This window comes from Onychostruthus taczanowskii, unplaced genomic scaffold, assembly GCF_017590055.1.
Source record: "Onychostruthus taczanowskii isolate IOZ18803 unplaced genomic scaffold, ASM1759005v1 scaffold12, whole genome shotgun sequence".
Classification (NCBI taxonomy): Eukaryota; Metazoa; Chordata; class Aves; order Passeriformes; family Passeridae; genus Onychostruthus; species Onychostruthus taczanowskii.
The window spans coordinates 16,071,373-16,090,739 of NW_024498351.1; the positions used below are offsets into that span (position 1 = coordinate 16,071,373).

General features: G+C 37.1%; 1 protein-coding gene across 13 annotated transcripts in view; it reads right to left on the reverse strand.

Moving 5' to 3' along the window:
- SORBS2 (sorbin and SH3 domain containing 2) overlaps window positions 1–19,367 on the reverse strand; it is a 142,022-nt gene that overhangs the window by 69,738 nt on the left and 52,917 nt on the right. For 6 of the 13 annotated variants that reach the window (XM_041427826.1, XM_041427823.1, XM_041427817.1 and 3 more), the window contains exons 3-5: window positions 9,506–9,555; window positions 1,945–1,971; window positions 795–919 (exon numbers count right to left, since the gene is read on the reverse strand). In XM_041427826.1, the coding sequence (XP_041283760.1) occupies window positions 795–919; window positions 1,945–1,971; window positions 9,506–9,515 (162 nt within the window). In that variant the 5' untranslated portion in view covers window positions 9,516–9,555. Of the gene's footprint in view, window positions 1–794; window positions 920–1,944; window positions 1,972–2,573; window positions 2,667–9,505; window positions 9,556–19,367 lie in introns of those variants that run through there. The other 7 variants (XM_041427821.1, XM_041427819.1, XM_041427818.1 and 4 more) reach the window with 3 other exon arrangements.

Here is a 19,367-nt window from a genome sequence, read left to right on the forward strand (position 1 = left end):
ATTTCGTGTGCAACTTCTGTTTAAAAAGCCAGATGTTCCATTTGCTCAGACAAAAGTGGGATCAGAAAGAATCAGAAGGAAGCCCACAACCATTCATTTTCTTTTAAAAAACAATTATTACACTGAAAAAGAATTATTGCTGTGAAAGCATTTAGGTATGTAAGTACTCCATGATCTTAGATAGCAAGCAATTATTCACAGGTAACACACATATATAAAACACAGAGCCTCTTAAAAAATAGTACCAGAGAAAGTATTAAAATTGGTATGTTGATATTTTTTTGACAGATAAAGTTGTTTCCAAGTGTGGGGGTGGTTTTTTGTTTATGTTGTCTGATTTTTGCTTGATTTGGTTTTATTTTTGTTTCTGTTTTTAGTGTGCTGTAATTGCATTGTTCTACAAAAGTGGTAGAAGCATTTTCTACCATGTAATTAATACATCTTAATTCTCAGATATTTTGATGACTGGTGCATTTTTCCAAGTGTAAACTTCTAATAAATACTCTTTGAAGTGCAGGAACACTCCTAGAAAGCTTTTACTTGTGCATGACCTAGTTTTATTTAGCTGTCTTGCTCACTGAAAGCACTTTCTGGTAATTAACCTGGGGGCATACAGCCTGTGTGGAGCATGCATTATCTATACAGCACACCAGTGTGTAGCGACCAAATCACCATTTGAGCAGGTGATTCACACTATCTGCAAGACATCAGACAATGTTTCATGAGGTATCCCATCCACATGTGCTAACTCCCCAGCCATGGCACAGCATTAAACGTGGAGTGTCCAGTTTTACCTGAGTTGGTGATTTTTTATCCTGCAGATTTGGCCGCACGCTCCTGAAACCTTTTGCTGAAAGAGATGAGCTGCTGGCGTCTCCATTCAGGGTCTCTCTACTGCCATTATTGTAAGATCGCCAAGCTTTTGTAAATAAAAAAGAATGAAACCATTTTTTGGGTGTGATTAGTACATCTGCCCTGCTCTTAACATAACAACCCAGCCACTAAACAAACCACACAACTGACAATGATGCTGTTTTACCATGGAAGTTATAAGAACATGGCTAAAGCTGCCACTCTACAAAACATTAATCATTAAAATTTAGAGAATTCGAGCACTGGCAACAGTTCTGGTATTGGGCAGGTAGACATCTTCCCATGATTTTCGTACAGACTATGGATTTTCAACCTTGAGAGTCCTTTTGAGGTGCTGGTGCTTCAGCCCCTGTATAAATCAGGCTCAAATTACTTCACTTTCAGATTACATTCTTGAACTTCACAGCTGTGTTAGATTTTGAAAAACATCTCAGCTCATGTAAAGTTAGCTGGTCATGGCAAAGTTTCACAAAATTTCACCACAGTACCCAACTAGTTGTTCCAATAGTGTTCCAATCTTATTGCAAAATCTAAATGACACCTCTATTTTCTAAACAACCAACCATGTTTTTTTTCTCTGTCCTCAGACCTGGAATGCCCTCAAAGCGTTGGCCAAACATAGAGGGAGATGTTGAAGACAAAATACTGTAAGAGGCTGGGAAAAGTGACACATTATGTGAGCAGGCTGCTAAGTGAAGGTGGGCAGAACTTGCAATCCTGAGTAAGGCACTAAAAAGGAAATAGCAAGTACCACTGAATGGTGCCACAGTGATGAAGCTAAAGGTGGCAAATTACCAGTCTGATTTTTTTCCCACACAATTCATTTTTCTGACAACATATTCTGTGTTACAAGAAATAACTGCTTTCAAAGGAGCCCTGAATTTGAGATCTCAACCATTAACAATTAGGATTACAATTTCAGAGGTGCTTTCCTTGAAGAATGAGGAAGTAATGAAATCAAATGAATGAGGAGAATGAAGAGTAATGAAATCAAATAAATAGAAGATTGTTGCAATTCATCCACTTACATGGTATTACAGTGATACACAAATAATACAGTGTTTAATTTACCTGAATCTGGAGACTGAGAATCAGACCCTGAAAAAGAAATATCCAATATTAATTTGTGTTAGAAATTAAATTTGCAAAAAACACACAGAAGTATCGATAAGAAGCAGTTACGCCGGTCTAATGAATATTTAGTATGTTTTAATTGTTATGAATATTTTTAGGTAAGCAATCTTCATAAATTAATATTTCAAACTAATCTAGCTTCTGGCAAAGAAGCATTTTAAAACAACACTCAGATTCCTTTCCTTGAGAAGAATTTTTAAATCAAGTTTCAATAAAAAGTTTGTAATAAGCAAAACCTCTTTTTCATGCTTTGTTATCTTGAAAAAAATACAGGGCATGTGAGACCCAAAACACATATCAAGGGCAAAATTAATTTACTAATTTATTAATTTACAAATATAACTCATTTTTTCCTAAGTAGTCCCAATTTTTTTCATGAATGGCTACTAAACATAGGCAGAGAGCAATTAAGACCACTTTCTAAAAAGCATTGTAGAAGTAATACATCTGTCAGTGTAATAGAAAATAGTGCTACCCTTCTCCTCCTGGCAAAGGGATATGGCAGGAATGCATAACAGTGGAAAAAAGCCATTCAGAAGTTGTCTCTCAGTGGTTGGTGGTGATACCTGAGGCCAATAGGTTTGGAGAACTCTGAACTCTCTTCACAGCAGTTAATGTGACAGACATTGCAGCACGTTTGCGAGCACACCCACCGCTATCTGGAAGCACAAAACAATACAGACAGCAGCCCCAGACAAAGGGAGCAAGCACATGCAACACGTCACAGTGTGAGATATGCCAAACATATATGAAAATAAGCATGCAGTTAGGGAACTGCTGCAGAAATGTGTGAATTTGCAGGTTTGGCAGATTAGCAGAATACATAAAATTTCACAGGCTTTAAATAACAATAAACCTCACAGAGAATAAGTGAAGAAAGCTGTATTTAATACTTAATCCACTAGGGAAATATATGCACTCTGTTACCTGAAAGACTGCTTAATTACAGCTAATTAGTAAAAGCAAACAAGTAATCAAGATAAAGGCTTAAGCACTCCAGAATAATATTAATCAATAATCTGCACTGTAAAATAATTTCATTGTAGGTATTAGAAAGACACCATTCATAAACTAAGCTCATGTTTGATCAGCTGACAAACTACTTTTGTTGAGTCTTTTGGATCCTTTATGCTCAAGAAACAAAATTACCAGTGAAGGCATAAATTTTTTTTTCATTTTGATGCAATGAACTGGCTGTCCCTCTTCCCTTTTTTTATCTAATGTAAGTTAAAAAAAATAAAAGAAATGTATATCTGGAAGTGAATAACATTCTGAGGAAATGACTAAAAATCTAAAATAATTTTTAAAAAATGAGGTATAGAAAAAAACCTTCCTTCTTGATCTTGCCCAACTCTTTATTCTACTCCTCTTTCACTGGAGCTGCCATTACATTTTATAAATACTCTCTTATTATTAAAAGACAGCTTTCCCACAACTTAGCTTTTTAGCAACTCTAGCATAGTTGTAAAAGACAGTTAATAAATATTCTTAGCAAATATATTCAACTAGAGTATTTTTCAGGTCTTCACTAAAATAATTATTTTAATTTTAGTATTTGATGCTACTGAGATTTGATTTAGTGCTTCAAAGAAGTCAAGAAAACAAAAATATGATAAATGCCTTTTTACTTCCGTAACCTACGATAGGGAGTTTATAAAATTAAGGTCTTAATGAAGACCTGCAACCTATTAGCAGAAAGTATCTGCCATAATAGCAGTAATTTGAGCCACAGAGTCATCTTTAACCCAGGTCTGCAAGAGAAGTAAGCTCCTGGTATTTGCTCATTCCAATATCCCCCTGCTACTTCAATCTTCCCAATACTCCCCTGGCCACAGGCCCTGTAGGATATGCATTAAGAAGTTGTTAACATTGGCAAATATCAGAGCTACCACCTCAGCAGTAAGTGGTACCAAAGTCTCATTGCCAATTCCAAGGTGCAAGGCAAAAGACCAAATTATTTCAGCCAGCAGTAGCTGAAAGCAATGCATTACCTGCCATTAATTATTGGCATTGTACATGTGGCACAAAGGCAATGCCTATCAAATCTGTACATGTGTTTCAGTTTGCTTACATAAAGACAGAATGGAAATGGTAATTAAAATTACATTTTCTGCTCTTGTATTCCTTTTCCTCCACCATCGACATACATCAGAGGTAATTCCAATGAGATTTGGTGACGTGTAGATACTGAGGTTCTGCTCTAGTCTGAACATTGGCAGACTTATAAAGCATACTACATTTAATGTAAGCTAACATGCAAAAAAATTTGTTATACTGTCACAGCTCTTATTCAAACAAAGTGATGATTTATTTGTAATTTTTCAAGAGCTGCCTTCCTGAATTTCATGATAGAGAAAGTGAAGACAATGAGAAAATGACTACAAACATTTAATTATTTTAACTTGAAAATTCTGCTTTGATTTAGTTTTTAATGTAACTCAGTGGAATCAGAATTTTATACTTCATGGACCCATAATCTAGCAAAGTATTTTGGCTTCATGCAAGAGAAATGAAACAGATTTTAACTGACTACATACAATATTTACCCCTATATATATAATTTATATATATTCACAAGTCTGTTCCTGCATTATTTATCAGTATCTGTAGAAAAAAATAATGAGATCCAACTAGCATTCAGTTAAGACATAACCTCACATTTATATGGTATGGAGTTGTGCAAAATTTCTAGCAGAATAGGAACGCGTGTGGCTAAGCACATATTGATGCATGATGGGTTCCATCCTCTCATTTATGTCCAGGGCAGGCTCCCATTAAGTGGAGTGTAGAGTATTAAGAAACAGCAAGGGAGACTGAATTAATGATCTTCTGCTCATTTCACTTGCAAACTGTAAGCAATTATATCACATAGCTGTCACTTAAGGAACAAATGAGGTTATATGAAACATTCAATACAAAACATTTGCATATATAAAAATGTGGGCACAAATATGCATACACGCACTCACAATTCCTTTGACCTGAAAAATTCTTCAGGAAGGAGTCCTGTCTCACTAGGAATTGCTTTAACACTGAAGCAAAGGAGACCCAAACCAGCTAAGGCCTGCAGGCAGTGCTAGAATATGAAGTCAGGCAATAACTCACAATAAAAACAGCTGCCTAAATGTAATTGCAGCTTCTTTTTCTCTTCCTCTATTAATTGTTTCCACATTTAACCCTTCCCCCTAAATTCATAGCCCCAAAGCTGCTCCCACTAGAGACATCATCATCCTAAGTGAGCTGTATCTGTAATTTACAAATAGTCTACTGGTTGGGTCTTCCCCAAAGCCAGATGGAGACGATTCAAAACACCACCATTTCATTTAAGAGCAAGGGGTGGGTTTCTTAAAAAGACTGTTTCAGAGAGTCAGAAAAAGCAGTGGCATAAACAAAGAAGGCAAAGATGAAAGGATGGTGACCTTGCATGAAGAGGTGAGAGAGAGCAGCCAGGGGCAAAAAACTTTTAATAAGCTCTTAAAGCTTATTAAAGAAAAGAAAAATGGCATCCAAACATTAGGCTAGCTGATTATTATTCTATTCACTGAAATTGTGAGTGGTATGATTTTTTCTTTTGTCTGCACAGTGAATTCAAGTTTAGAAGTCTTTAGAGCAGGGCTTCTTAGTCCTTATTTACATTCTGACCTTTTGAGGTAAATACATATTGCTGGGTCCAACCTCCAAGACAGACCAAACTGCTGCCTCTTCATGTCCCCAGGTCCAACCAGGAGGGAGACTGGAAAAGCCTTCCCAGCAGACAGATGTACACATCCACACATGGCTGGACACACAGCTCCTAACACTCACACTAGCAGTGGCCTCAGCAGCCTCCCCTCTCTGGCTGAAGGTCCAGTGGGGAGAATGGCACACGTGGACAGAGCGGATCCTTCCAGCACTGGGCTCAAACACTGACTCTGCCACTCATTCCATGCCTGCTCTCCTGTGACAGCCCTGGGACGGCCCTGGACAAGGGAGACCCTTTGTTCCTTGGGTCACCCTAATTTGTGTTCTTGCCTGCCCTTGTGTCCCTGTGCTCTTCCAGGCATATGGAGACACACAGGCCATTGATGGCTCCCATGATGGGCCTGGGAGTATCCTGGCAGGGATTACTTGGGCTTCCTCTCCTCCCACTCTTTATCTGAATTCCTTTTTGGATGTGCTGATGAGTTTTTTACCACATCATCTACACTGACAGGTAAACCTATTATTTAGTTCTTTCATGCTGCTAAAATTCAAATTTTTTCTAGAATGCCTGGAACTCAAGCCCACCTAATTTACTTCAGTGATCTAAAGTGGCTTAAAAATCTGCTCAGGAACTCTGCATGGACCCAAGAAATTATGTTATTGTCTCCCAGACAAAAAGTAAGAGAATAGTCCATGTAATGACTTCCATTAATAATTTTAACAAACAGATAATATTTGCAGTCTTCCAGAACTGCATACTTCTCACTCTTGGCTGCTCTTTATGTGCTTCATCTAATGCAAACAGCTAACTTGTTTAATAGCTTTAAAATTAGATGCATTTATCAAGAATGAGCTGTGTGAAATTCAGCCAAAATATTTACGGATGGACACTGAGAATCTGTTTTAACTATTAACTTCTATCCATTTATTATTCCTCAATGCAATATCTTCTCCTCGACATGAGCTATGCATGCACATGTGCATAATGAACAATAAGGACATTTATCCCGTGTTTTAATCTGATGTGAGTTTCAGGGGCAGCTCATGTTTTCTGTGAGTTACTTAATCAAGCAACCAATTTAATGATGTTCATCTACCTGTAAAATACCTGCAGACTTATTGAATAAACCCTCTAAATATAGCTTAAAATATGATTCGGTTGATGATAGCTTACTCTGGGTATAAAAACACACACACATTTTATGAGACTATTTTAAAATTATGACAACATTTGAACTCCAAAAGGAAGCAGAAGCTAAAGTACCCTTGATACCTCTGAAAAACCTTCTCTATATCTTACCTCTGTTTCTTTGCTTTTGCAAAAAATGTTTCATTGCTTTATGCTGCTGAATATTTCTTCCTAACATGTGGTACAGAATTAACATCAAATGCTAAAAAATCCCTCCCATATATGGTAGAGTATTGCAAACCAAAGCTCTTCAAAACATTTTCTCTGTAGACAAAAATATCTTCCAGAGGGTTTGCTGAGACAGAGTGCCAAGTCTGCAGCCACAGGGAACTCTGGATTAGAGGAGCCCAGTCTAAGCAGTAGATTTACTTTTTATTTTTAAAGCTGCATATACATTAGCTTTGCTACTCCATCAGTTACTGGCATCAAACTAGAGAGCTCATTTATCTTCAGGAGTCATTAATGAAATGCATATTTTAAAAACAAACTAGTGGCAAATCTATAGCATCTGAAGACCTACATTTGCATCATGCACAAATTTCGGTTATAAAGCAGTGGAAAAAAACCCTCCCAACCCCAAACCAAAGCTGTAGCACTCATGTTCAAAAGACAATGTACTGCAGAAAGAAAAAGTAAAAAAAAAAACCCAAGAAAAAGCTAGACCAGAACAGCACATAGAACAGCTTCCACCTGAGTCACTCTCTTTCTTAATAAAGTAATGCTTTAGATAGGTGCAACGAATATGCAAGACATCCACTTTTACACCCTACCCACAGGTTTTTAATTTTTTTTACAGTCGGAAAACAATCTACCTCAATAGAACTGATAAGAAATGCCACATTTTGTCAATACCTTCCTTTCAGTGCATCTGATAACATGCAAATTAATATCAAGCACATAGAAGATGGAAAAAAATGTTTTCACTGTCCAAGTGCAGAGTACATTAAAGCTCAACCTAAAGTCATGGTAACTTTTAAGTAACAAGAGAGGATTTCAGGTGTGTTCAGGATATTAAGGTCTGTTTTTAAGGCTCCAGTGTTATCAGAAGACTCCCAATCCCCTAGAGAAGTCATTCAGCCGCAGATTATTTAAATCTTATTTCTTCTCTCTTGAGAATTCATAACTTACATCAAAAATCTTAGTACAACATCGAACAAAGTCATACTTCAGGGCTGCAGCAGCACAAACTGGCAATTTACTTCTTTATTCATATTTTTTGAAGTAGAAGCTATAAAATTACCTCTATCATATGATTTTGACTCATATGACGGCAATGCACAATGTAATTATAGTATGATGATTAACAAAGTTACGTCTGAAATTACAGTTACGTGAAACAAGTTGTATTTTCGTACTACCTGAATTTTGCAGACTGACACGTTCAGGAAAGACATCACCAAAATTGAGAGAGGAATGGGACAAATTTCCAACAGTATTTTTATAAATGAAAAGTACACCACCTTGGTTAGGATTTGAAAAACAATTAAGAACCAAAACTTTGGAGAAAAAAAGTACACAGTCAAATGAGAAAGTTAATTTCTCCTGCTTATTCTATTTACAAATATAGTGGCTTCAAGTGAACCAAAATATTTTAACTTTGTATTAAAAGATACGTTCAAAAAATGGATCCTACTGAGTTCCAGTTGTCTGAGTAAAGAGGAAGCCACGAAGCCAGATTAATACAGTGATCTAGATAATGGCACCTCTACCATGGAAAAGCTAATCCCTTTGACTTAGAGCATGCTGCTGAAATTCAGACTTCAAAGGTAGTTCTGGTCCTCAGGTCCCACATATCATGTCATGGTGAAGCACTGTGGTTGATGATAAAGCCACTGGTTTGGAAAGGATGGATAGGTTGATCCTTGCACCACAGTTAATCTGCAAACCAGACAGCTCACCTATGGAGCCTGGAAGAGGCGACTGTAACTGAAAATTTACACCTGAGTGAGGCCACAATTTCAGCAGTTTGCTTTCAAGAGGCCTATTCCCTCTTCCAGAACAAAGAGCAGGACTATCTTATTGGCTTCAGAAGTTTAGGAGCAAATACTACTATGCTGTCATAGATCATGAAGATAACTTTCTCTAGAGTCCTTAGTTCGGTCAATACATCTGTTGCAGCAACTTGAGAGAAAATACAAAGCACTGTAAGTATAACATATCCTCAAGATTATCCTCAGCTGATATGCAGTTTATAATACAGGGATTATAAACCCCTTAACTTAGTGACAGTACAGAATGGAAATAAAGGATTTTTAAAGCATGGGCATTTTCTTAGGAAAATGTGATGCTTTAATAACACTTTTCCATCACTGTTATGTCCTCATACTATGTATTTTCACACACAACACACACACGAAACTGATAAAACTGATACTGTTAAATTAAGCACAGAAGTCTAAGCATGCACTTTTATTTTATGTATCCATATATGTCCATACATAGAAAAACATGTATGTAAATTTTATATATGGGATACAAATGCATATAAGCAGACATACTATTAAAATATCTTGCTTTTTTTGAGTTCAGCACCAAGTAAAGTACAATTTGTTTATGAATATTCTAGTAAATTTGGGATCTTCTTTGCTCACACAACAACACAAAAAAAATCTCACAGATGCAGCATACCTGTGTTCATTTTGACACTGGAGGATTTGCTATAAAAGTCTTCAGATTTCCTGTAGAAAATAAAACGATCTATTAATTTGCACAGGACAAGAATGGGTGGTACAAAATGGCAGCAGAGCTTTTTGGAGGGGTAGAGAATCACTGTGATACAAATGGCAGTCCTATTTTAACACTGCTTTAATTAAATTGGTATTGCTTGTCCTTCCAAAGTTAAAGATGAGCTGCCGCTTCCATTATAAGTCACCCTATCTTCAAGTGTTTAGGAGCTTTCTTGTAAATATTTGCTGTAGGATAAAAAAACCTAGTGATTAACTTCTGGTCTTGAAACTATAAACTAAAAATATTTTCCTTACAGGAATACGGAAATATTTTCAAAACTGCTTATAAGTTTTATTCACTCTTTGCACAAACTAAAAGATGTGAAGAGTAGATCTCTCCAAATATTTTCTAAGCAGCCAAAGTTACCAAGTCTTTTTCAACGATTTATAAGCAGACGTGGTTGCTTTCATCCAGTGATTTAATATGTCTCCCTGGACAACACTGACATTCTTAGTTGCTTGATGCATTTCTATGCACAGAATCAGGACATGGGTCTTGGCACTCACAGGAATCCTTATAAAAACTCCTAATGGAGTAACGAATCAGGTCACTTTTTAAAGATAATAATTTGCACCAAATAATGTAAACTGCACACAAAGGTTGAATCTATTTAGACATCCCAACTCAATACAACACTTACAAACAAACAAAGAGTGAAACACAACCAGCCAAATTACAACTGAAGAAATCTCATAACATGCTATATTAACAGCCAACTTTAACCCACTGATGTCATGAGATGAAGCAGACACTATTTTCCACCTACTGCCAGTTTATGTCACAGCTTTACCTCAGGATAAAGTGGCATCTGCATACAGTCTTAGCTGTATTGTTACATATACACTGTCCAACAGAATCAACTTTAGCAAATGGGCAGACACACTGGAGGTCAAAATACTGAGGGCTAAAAAAAAAAATAAAAAAAATTCTCCTACTGCATTATTCCCACGTCAAGTCCAAGATACAACAAAAGCAAAATCAGATTCGTAATGTAATACAGCTTCAAAAAATAAATAAAAAAATTTAAACTGCCTGGCTATGTTGGAGTAAGTTGGAATGTATGCATAAGGGGCCATTTTTATGATGGGAGATTAAGGTACTAATTAATACAAGTAAACAAAATAGCAAAACAGAATTCCAGTTTCAGTTCAACTCAACAGGAGCCCTGAAATAACTGCACCTCTGAGGTAACATCAATATTGCTGTATTCGCTTGTATCCATAACAAGGCCAGACATTCAACTGCTCGAAAAAATGACTGTTCTTCAGAAACTGTCTCATCTCTGCTGCTATTATTCAGTCAGTTTTGTGACAAAAAAAAGATGTATTTTTTGAGATTTCTTGTTTTTTTGAGATTTTATGTATTTCTTGAGAGTTATGGAAACAAAATAACTGGCAGTGAATGAAGTTTTCTAATGTTATTTTTATGCTGCAGTTATCAGTAAATGCTATTTTTATGCTGCAGTTATCAGTAAACTACCACTGCGAATTTTTAAAAGCTCTTATAAAAATTAAGACAATTTTTTCTTTTTTTATATATGGTCTCTGACTGCAATTTTGCATTTCTTGAACTGCTACAGAATGTTCTTACAGCCTCAAATTCCCACTGCATTTTCAGACTGCTAGAGGAGACACCATTTCCATGCCTTCTTTTAGCTTGGAACTGAATTGCTGACCGTACCACATATAAGATACAAAATGCAACATGATATTTATTTTCAGACCAAACAAGTACAGGACTCTTGGAACACTGCAGAGCTAAAATGACTTCTAGCAGGTGGCTTCGATATATTTACCCAAAGCATGCTTAACTCTTATTCAAGTTTTAACAGACAAAACCCAGTTTCAGCACTACAGCTCTGTACTCCTAACAACTTCTCTCTGAACAGTTTAGGCCACTTTGCTGACACTCACTGAGGGACCTCATACAAATCACTAGTTTTTCCATATTAATCTAATTTTGCTGAAAACAGGTCAGTCCTGTGTACCTAAAAGATACGCATGTAAATAAGGAAATCCAAATCTCATGCACGCAAACCACAGGCCTTGTATTTAACACTAAAATTATTTTGAATTCTCTGCTTCTAAGGAGCTAAAACACTATTCAAATACATAATGATACTGGGGTAAAAGCCAAATGAATGCAATGAAATTAAATACCATATGCCTGAAATAATTTTATTCAACATTGTTTCAATCAGTCTTTAAGATCCTTGCTTCAAGAAGGAAGTGGTGGGGGGGGGGGGGGGGCGGAACAGGGAACAAAGGGCTGGTTTTGTTTTGTGCTTCTGCTCCTTCTTAATTTCCTCCTGAAAACTGTTCTTTGGGAAGGGGTTTGCCCCTGACAGAGGCAATGAATGTTGCACTGGAAGCATCAGACACTTTAGTGCCAAGATGCACACCCGGTGATCAGCTGAGATACTCAGCTCTCAGACAGCCAAAGCCGTGGTGGAACAAAGGCCTGCAAGGGTCTGTGAACATAAAGCACCACTGCGGTGAGTGAGTTTTCAAAATCAGCCACCTGCATTGGGCTCACACCTGATCTTTGATGCTGAGGTAAAATAACACTAAGTTTAAGCACAGTAGGAGGCCTAACTTTCACAGAGGGAAATCCTGGATTTATCTTCATGACATTCTTCTACAATTAGCTTCATCTGAAGAGCTAATGCAGCAGGAAATGAATGACTGTGCTAATGCACAAAAATGGGTCTGTTGGGTTGCATACAACTGTAGTTACCATTGCTACATTTATTTTCCCTAAACACATATCCTTGATAATATACAATGATTAAGAGCTCAGAAATTCTTTGCATTGCAAGAGGTTACTGAAAAGACTTGTGGGAATCTCATTGACATCTGCTCTATTTTCTCCAGGAGACCCTGATATCTACTTGTAATTACTTCTGTTCCCGTTAAGTTCTGAAGTGTGGGGGGCTGAAGGAAAACATTCTGTCACCCCTTCTGTTCCACATTCATATGGAGCTATAAAAAGGGTTAGTGAGAAGTCAAGGAAGGTTTCCCCACCCTCAGTTTATTCATGAATCAAGATGCATGACTTTACTGTTAGGGGTTTAATTCCATTCCTTTTCAGATCTTCAGGCACCTACAGACATTAAAGCAGAAAAACCATTTAGACAGAGTTCTGTGCATTGTGCTCTCAGACAACCTTTCCTGAGCAGGAAAGTTGGACCAGGTGACCCAGTGTGGTCCCTTTCAACCTTACCAATTTTGTGATTCTGTTATTTACTCTTTGCCATTTCACAAAATATATTATGAAAAGCAGATATAAATGTAATTTTCTGATAGAGTGTTTATATTAATTCTAAATCTAATTCTAGTACGTGCTCTTTATATCCTTTGTATTGAATTCTACTCCAAGGACCTTTGGTGAGAGGAGCAATTGATTTAGAACACAGAGTGCAGATGGATCAACAGCAGGATAGATACTGGTGTGTCTGGCTGGAAAATTACAGATTTTCATTTTCTTAGGTATAGAGCAGTTCCCAGATATTTTGAGAGGACAGGAGCTTTCCTGACTTGCACGAGAGGGAGTGTCAGACTTTCATTAACGGTGCTTTGCCAGTTTCACAGTTTGAGCTTGACAGAGTAATCTACTCGAGAAAATATCTGCAAAGTTAAGAAATCTAATCATTGGTGAGTTTACTACAAGGATTGTTTCTTCAGTCAGTTTAAACATTGCAGGTGATCTACAAACACACATTTATTACCAGGCAGGATCCTATTTTGCATGTGGCAGTATATTCTTTTAATACACATCATTAAGACTCTGCAGAGCATTCCTGTTCTGCAACAAGACAATATCCTTCATATGCCAACGCATACACTCAGTGATGGAGGGTAAAAAAAAGGATGAAGCATTAGTTCTGAAGGTACAGTGAAGGTGACTATTTAATTTCTCTCCCTATTTAAAAGAAATTCTTTCAGATGTTTACTGTTAGCAGGAAAACTACAGCAATGAGAATGCAATGAAAACTCGATAAACCCCAAATGTTTAGATTGTGACACCAACACTTGCACAAAGGAACAACTGTCCTGCGACTTCCTTGCTAGAAGAAGTCTCTCTTGCTGAGCCTATAAGCAGGTAGTAAGCTTATATGCAAATATTCTCTTTGTATGAGAAAATGTTTGATGGAGCATAGACAGATGATGTCTATAATGAAAATCACTCCCCGATGTTTCAGTTTTATTAACATATAACAAGAAGTCCCCAAAATGGCAGGAGATCTTTACTAAGATCCAACACAACAAGCCATATGCTTAGCATATGCTTTAGTATGTGCTTTATGAAAGCCCCACAGAATTATTTCTATGCTTCATGTTAAACAGAAGCATAAATACTGCTTGCCCTAGACCACACTGCCTCACTCTATATGGATCTGAATACTCAGAAGCTAGAAATCTCGTTCTAATTAAAGTGTTTTCAGATAAGTAATCAAAGATAAAAACATAGGCAGATAATTGACATCACAGTTTTTGTAATTTTAAAGTTTTTCTTAAAAGAAGAGATCGTCATGCTAAGTGCAGTGCCATTGTACATATTACACATATGCACATTGTCTGGAAATGTACTGATCAAATCATTAAACAATTGAGATGGTGAATAATTTGTACATAGTCATAAACTTCTACTGGAACACAATAGATAGATAGATGCTGTACTCAGCAGCAGTAAGTGCATGGCCAGGGAAATCTCTACACACAAAAGTTCTGTTTCCTGAATCATCTGCAGTACTACAAACAAACTATCTTAGGCTGATATCTGACTTACAGCAGATCAGATATTTGACCCTATTTGCTCAGCAAATACAGTACTAACATTGTTATTCAGTGTACTGCTAAGACTTTGTGTTGGACAATGGCAAGTGGTTCTAGTTCCCATGTACAAATGTACAAAGAGTATCAGATACAGGAAAATCCACCACAGGAGTCTACGGCTGATTGTTCTCTATAAGCACATCAAGGGACTGGATGCAAGTGGAGGAAATAAAAGCACTATTAACCATTTCATGTATCTTAAATGTGAGTTGAAAATTGTAAGGCAATTTCTATTCATGAGAATCATTAAGGTCTGAAGCACTTGTCAGGAGTGCTGTGGTCAGACTTAAGACTCTGAACTTGTCAAGCGTATGTGAAAAATGTGACAGTCTGAATGCAGGGGAATTTATCTGATGACACAGGAACTTCTTTCCAGACACTTTTCCTAATGTAATTTCTCTGTGAATGCTATAAATGCAAGATTAAGAGAAACTGGCATAATCTTTTCCCATGTTTCTTCATGAAACATAGAAAATTTACTAATTGTCTGATAGGAAAAGTAAAGACTGTATGTTTCTAAACTGCAGGTTTCTAACAGCAATCTTTGTTTGTGCAGATAGCATCAGCAGAAAAAGTTCAAACACTTGAATTTAAATTGGTATCAATTTAAGTCTCTCTCTCTTTAGAGAACACACATGAAGCTTACAATTTTGCCTGTTTGTAGCATGATTTTTACTAGATACTTATTTTGACTTGGTATGTAGTGAAAAACAAACAAAATTTCTGCACTTGGTTCTAAATAGATACTTGCTGGCATGTCAAAATACTTCTCAGATACTTCAGTAGCAGAACACTTTCCTAAAATGACACTGCAACTATACGAGGATACCAAGAAAGTTATTCAAGCCGACAACATTCTGTACATTTTACTGGGTATTTTTACAGCTGCAAAAGGAACGAGGAGGACAAACTGCTGCTCTAACATTCTGCATCTCCTCCTCTACCACTACAGTAAATTTAATTAATAACACCACAGTCATGCTTGTGGTGTTTGTGATTTTTTTCTTTATTTTTACCACTTCAATATAAATAAAAAAGAAGAATGGTTCCATTAACTGAATAAAGGTTAAAAGAAAAGTTCCATTAACTTGCTGACTCCAACTCATATTTCTTACCCTTTTATCCAGGCACCTACTACTGTTTTTAATACTACCAAATTTCGAATTTCTAGCCTTTAGTGGTGGTTATTTTTGTTCCCTGCTTTTGTCTTCCACATTTGCTGTTACAGAAACTGTATTTGCGCAAATGGACTCATTCCATAGGCTGGAAATCATTTAAAATTACTGTATGGGAGCATGTCACTGAAGTAAATACGCAGTGGATTGGTGTGCACAGATGTAATCACAAAAAACTCCACTTTAAGACAGAGTGCCTTAAAGGCATTCTGCGTGCTTTTAATACTTCTGAAAGTTGTCATTTTATTACGATGAAGTATCTGTCTTTTAGGAAATACAATTTTTAAACAATGGTACCCAGAATTCACCTGTCAAATCTTTTAGACATTCTTTAAAATTCTATTTAATTTCCCAGAAAATACAAATATTCCTAGAATATCCAACTACTTCTCCATCTTTCTCAAGACAAATATCATTAGAACTATGTTCCTGTCAAAAACTCATCATTGTAGGGTTAAATCTGGATTCTTTAAATTGCAGTAACTACCAGAGTTATCAGGAACATAAGACAGTTTTAGTTTCATTTCCAGAACTTTGCGAATTACTGGTCACTTGAATAATTCAAGTATTGTCTAATTTTCTGTTCTATACATTATGACAAACAATGCATTCTTGCTCTTTTCTATTAGGTATGTAATAAATATCAATTTCAGACTAAACAGACTAAATCTCTACCTAAATTAGAACTTGTTCAAATAGGGCTTTTTCCCCCCATGAGTCAATACCACTCCCTATATAATCAGTGGGAATAGTGTTAATTCATGAAAGAAAAGTCCTTTTCTGTTTGCCTCTGTTGGTTTTGTCTTAAATATAAAAATATAAACAAAAAATGTATATTAAAAATATATATTTTTATATAACATGTAAAAATACGTGACATTACCCAGTAGGGCATTACCCTGCACTACTGGGTAATGTCACATATAGCTAGGAGAGTTGGACCAATGGGTGAGTTGATACAAGACTCCTTAATATATTAAGTATACTGAAGGAGAAGCATTTTGCTTTAATCTTTCTGTAATACATGCATAAAACCAGAAAGAAAAACTATAACTTGAAAGACTAACTAAGAAGACACCAAGTGAAAGATTTTAATCCTTATTATCTTCTAAGATATTAATTTGAAGGGATTGTACAGGAAAACTTTTAGTTCCCTTCTAATGAGTACTTAAAACTTGTGACCAATTTTGGCTAAGCTTGACAGAGATGCAGAAGTCTTGGAAACATTGAAGGCTTACAAGTTCCATGAGGAATTCTCGTAGAGAATACACACCTTACCAGAGCCAAGTGGGCAATATACTCTAGCATTGTTAGATAAAAGTGAATTCATACAGGAAGGCAGACTTAGGAGCTGTACATGGATAAATGCACAGACCTTATAAACCCAACCACAAAACTCTCTCCCACACAGTTTAATTTGCCTTCTTAGGCAGGAGGAAGACTACAAAAACTACCAAAATATTTCTGCTGTCTAAAAAGGTGAAGAGTTGAACCCAAGCTTTTTCCATTACATTCATTCCAAGCTCTGCATGCATTGATGACTAACACAGTTGGAACTCACTGAACTGCCTCAGAGTGATTCAATTCCAAAGGGTGTTTCAGCATTTGCAAGCAGAAGTAACTTTCTCCAGCAAAAGGGGAAATGTCAAAGCCTGACATCCACACAGGGGCTTGACTTCAGAACAGCTCAACTCTGGCCCTGCAGACCAGAATCAGAGCTACTGACACACCTACTTAGTGACCTCCTGGCACAGGAAGGATGTGAGGCTCCTTCCTTGAGCCACATCTTCCAGTTTAGGTTTGTTGGTACATCTGCTGATCTACCCTGTGAACCCAAAATGACAAGAACTAAAGAGCAATAAAATGGGGGAAAGAAAGACCATAACATTTTAGTTTAGATTAAGGAGCTGTGAAGTAAAACTTACACTAGATTTATTCACTGTTGGTCTGAACAGACATATGGTTTCGTCAGTTCTGCAGCACAAGAAATACTTTGGGTCATTCAGTCTTCATGCTGACTTATAATGCCTCAGTACCTAAATGACTCATCAGCAAGTCAAATGCTATAAACTTCTATCTTCCATCCCTGCTATAAAGCCTGTCTTATACCATGCAGTGTATCTTATTAACTCCTAGCACATTTTGCTATTTCTCAAGAATCATAGCACTGCTTTTCATAGCTGTAGTCCCATTGGAGACTTAACTGTTTAGAGGAAAGATATTTAACAGCAGCAATACTATGTGCTCTCAAGGAAAACTCTTTTCAAAGGAAAACTCTTTATGTACACATGAAAACCAGAATAATCAACCTTGCAAGCTGGAATTTGAATGTTTTACTGATACTGCATTTTGCCTTCTCCCATGGGGCACAAGCATTAATTTTCATTTCATAGACCTTCACTCCTCCAGGTAACAGATAAAAATAATGCCACTGCTACTGTTTACAACATGAGTATGTGCACTGTACTGTCAGCTGATTTCAGACCTCATGGAATCCAATATGCCTCAATGCTATACAGAACAACAACAAAAAAGCTACAATTCTTCCTAATATAAATAGCCAAAGAAAGAACTACCAACCATTATGGTTGGGAGCATAGTTAACTCATGTAAGTAAGGAGTGTTAATACTAACTACCTGTACCTGCTAGCTGATTTCAAAAGTTCCAGACATTTGGTAAATTTTAGATTGCATGCTTATCCTTTTTTCTCCCTCTCAATACCTTATTCTTCACCGGCATATTTAAGATTTCTGCTAATGAGCACATCCTTTACTGATTCTAGAGCAAATCAGAAACCGTCTAAAACTAAAACCAAAACTCACAAAGAATAGGCAGAATGTTATCGGAACAATTGCGAGATGGCACACAAAAAAGGTTCACTCTTCACAGAAACGTTGAAAGAAAACATCAGAGGTTTGTGCCAGGCTTGCAGCAAACATGGGATAAGGTTAGGGATGACCCGAGAGGTGAGTGGGTGCCTGTACAGCACTGCCACGTGTGGCTGTGCAGTGCATGGAATCTGCCTGCCAGCCACCCACAGGTCAGAGCTTTCCGTGCTCTTCCACAACAATGTACAAGACCCACCACCACAGGAATGAAGAGGGAGGGGCACAAATCAGGGTGGGTTTTCACTCTCTTAGTTCCCTACTGTTAAAGCAAGCTGTGCCAGCAAATGGAAGAAGCACCTTAAATAGTCTACTACTGACCCCATTCCTTACCCAAACCTTCTCCCACATCCCATGAGGAGATCCAGTTTGTATTCTGGATGAGGCCAAAGATTAGCAGAAACAAGAGATTATAAAACAATTGCAATAACTACATCCACATGCAGGCTACAAGCTGTACAGCTGGCATTTCCTACCGCAGCCTTCACAATGCTAAGGTAATTCCTTTGCCCATCACCTTCTAGATTTTCTTTCCTTCTGAAAGGAAGGGGAAATACTGAAGTCTCATTATCTGGCACCACAGGGACACCCAAATCGCTTTTCTAGAGCCATTAGACAAACATCTGCCTTCTAAGCTCTCAGCCCTAGATCCCTTCCTAGCCAGTCTTATCTCTCTTAACTCACTCAATTCCCAGTTTTGTTGCCTCTACTCTCCAAACCAAACTCCTCCTTCCCCTGCCAAAGGCAATTTGTCACAGTCTACTGCTCTTATTCCCTCAGTCTTCAAGCCAGGCAGCCTTTTCCTCGGCAAAGACTGGTCCTATAGTGGATCTGAAAGAATAGCAAACACCAGCACCTCATTTTCAG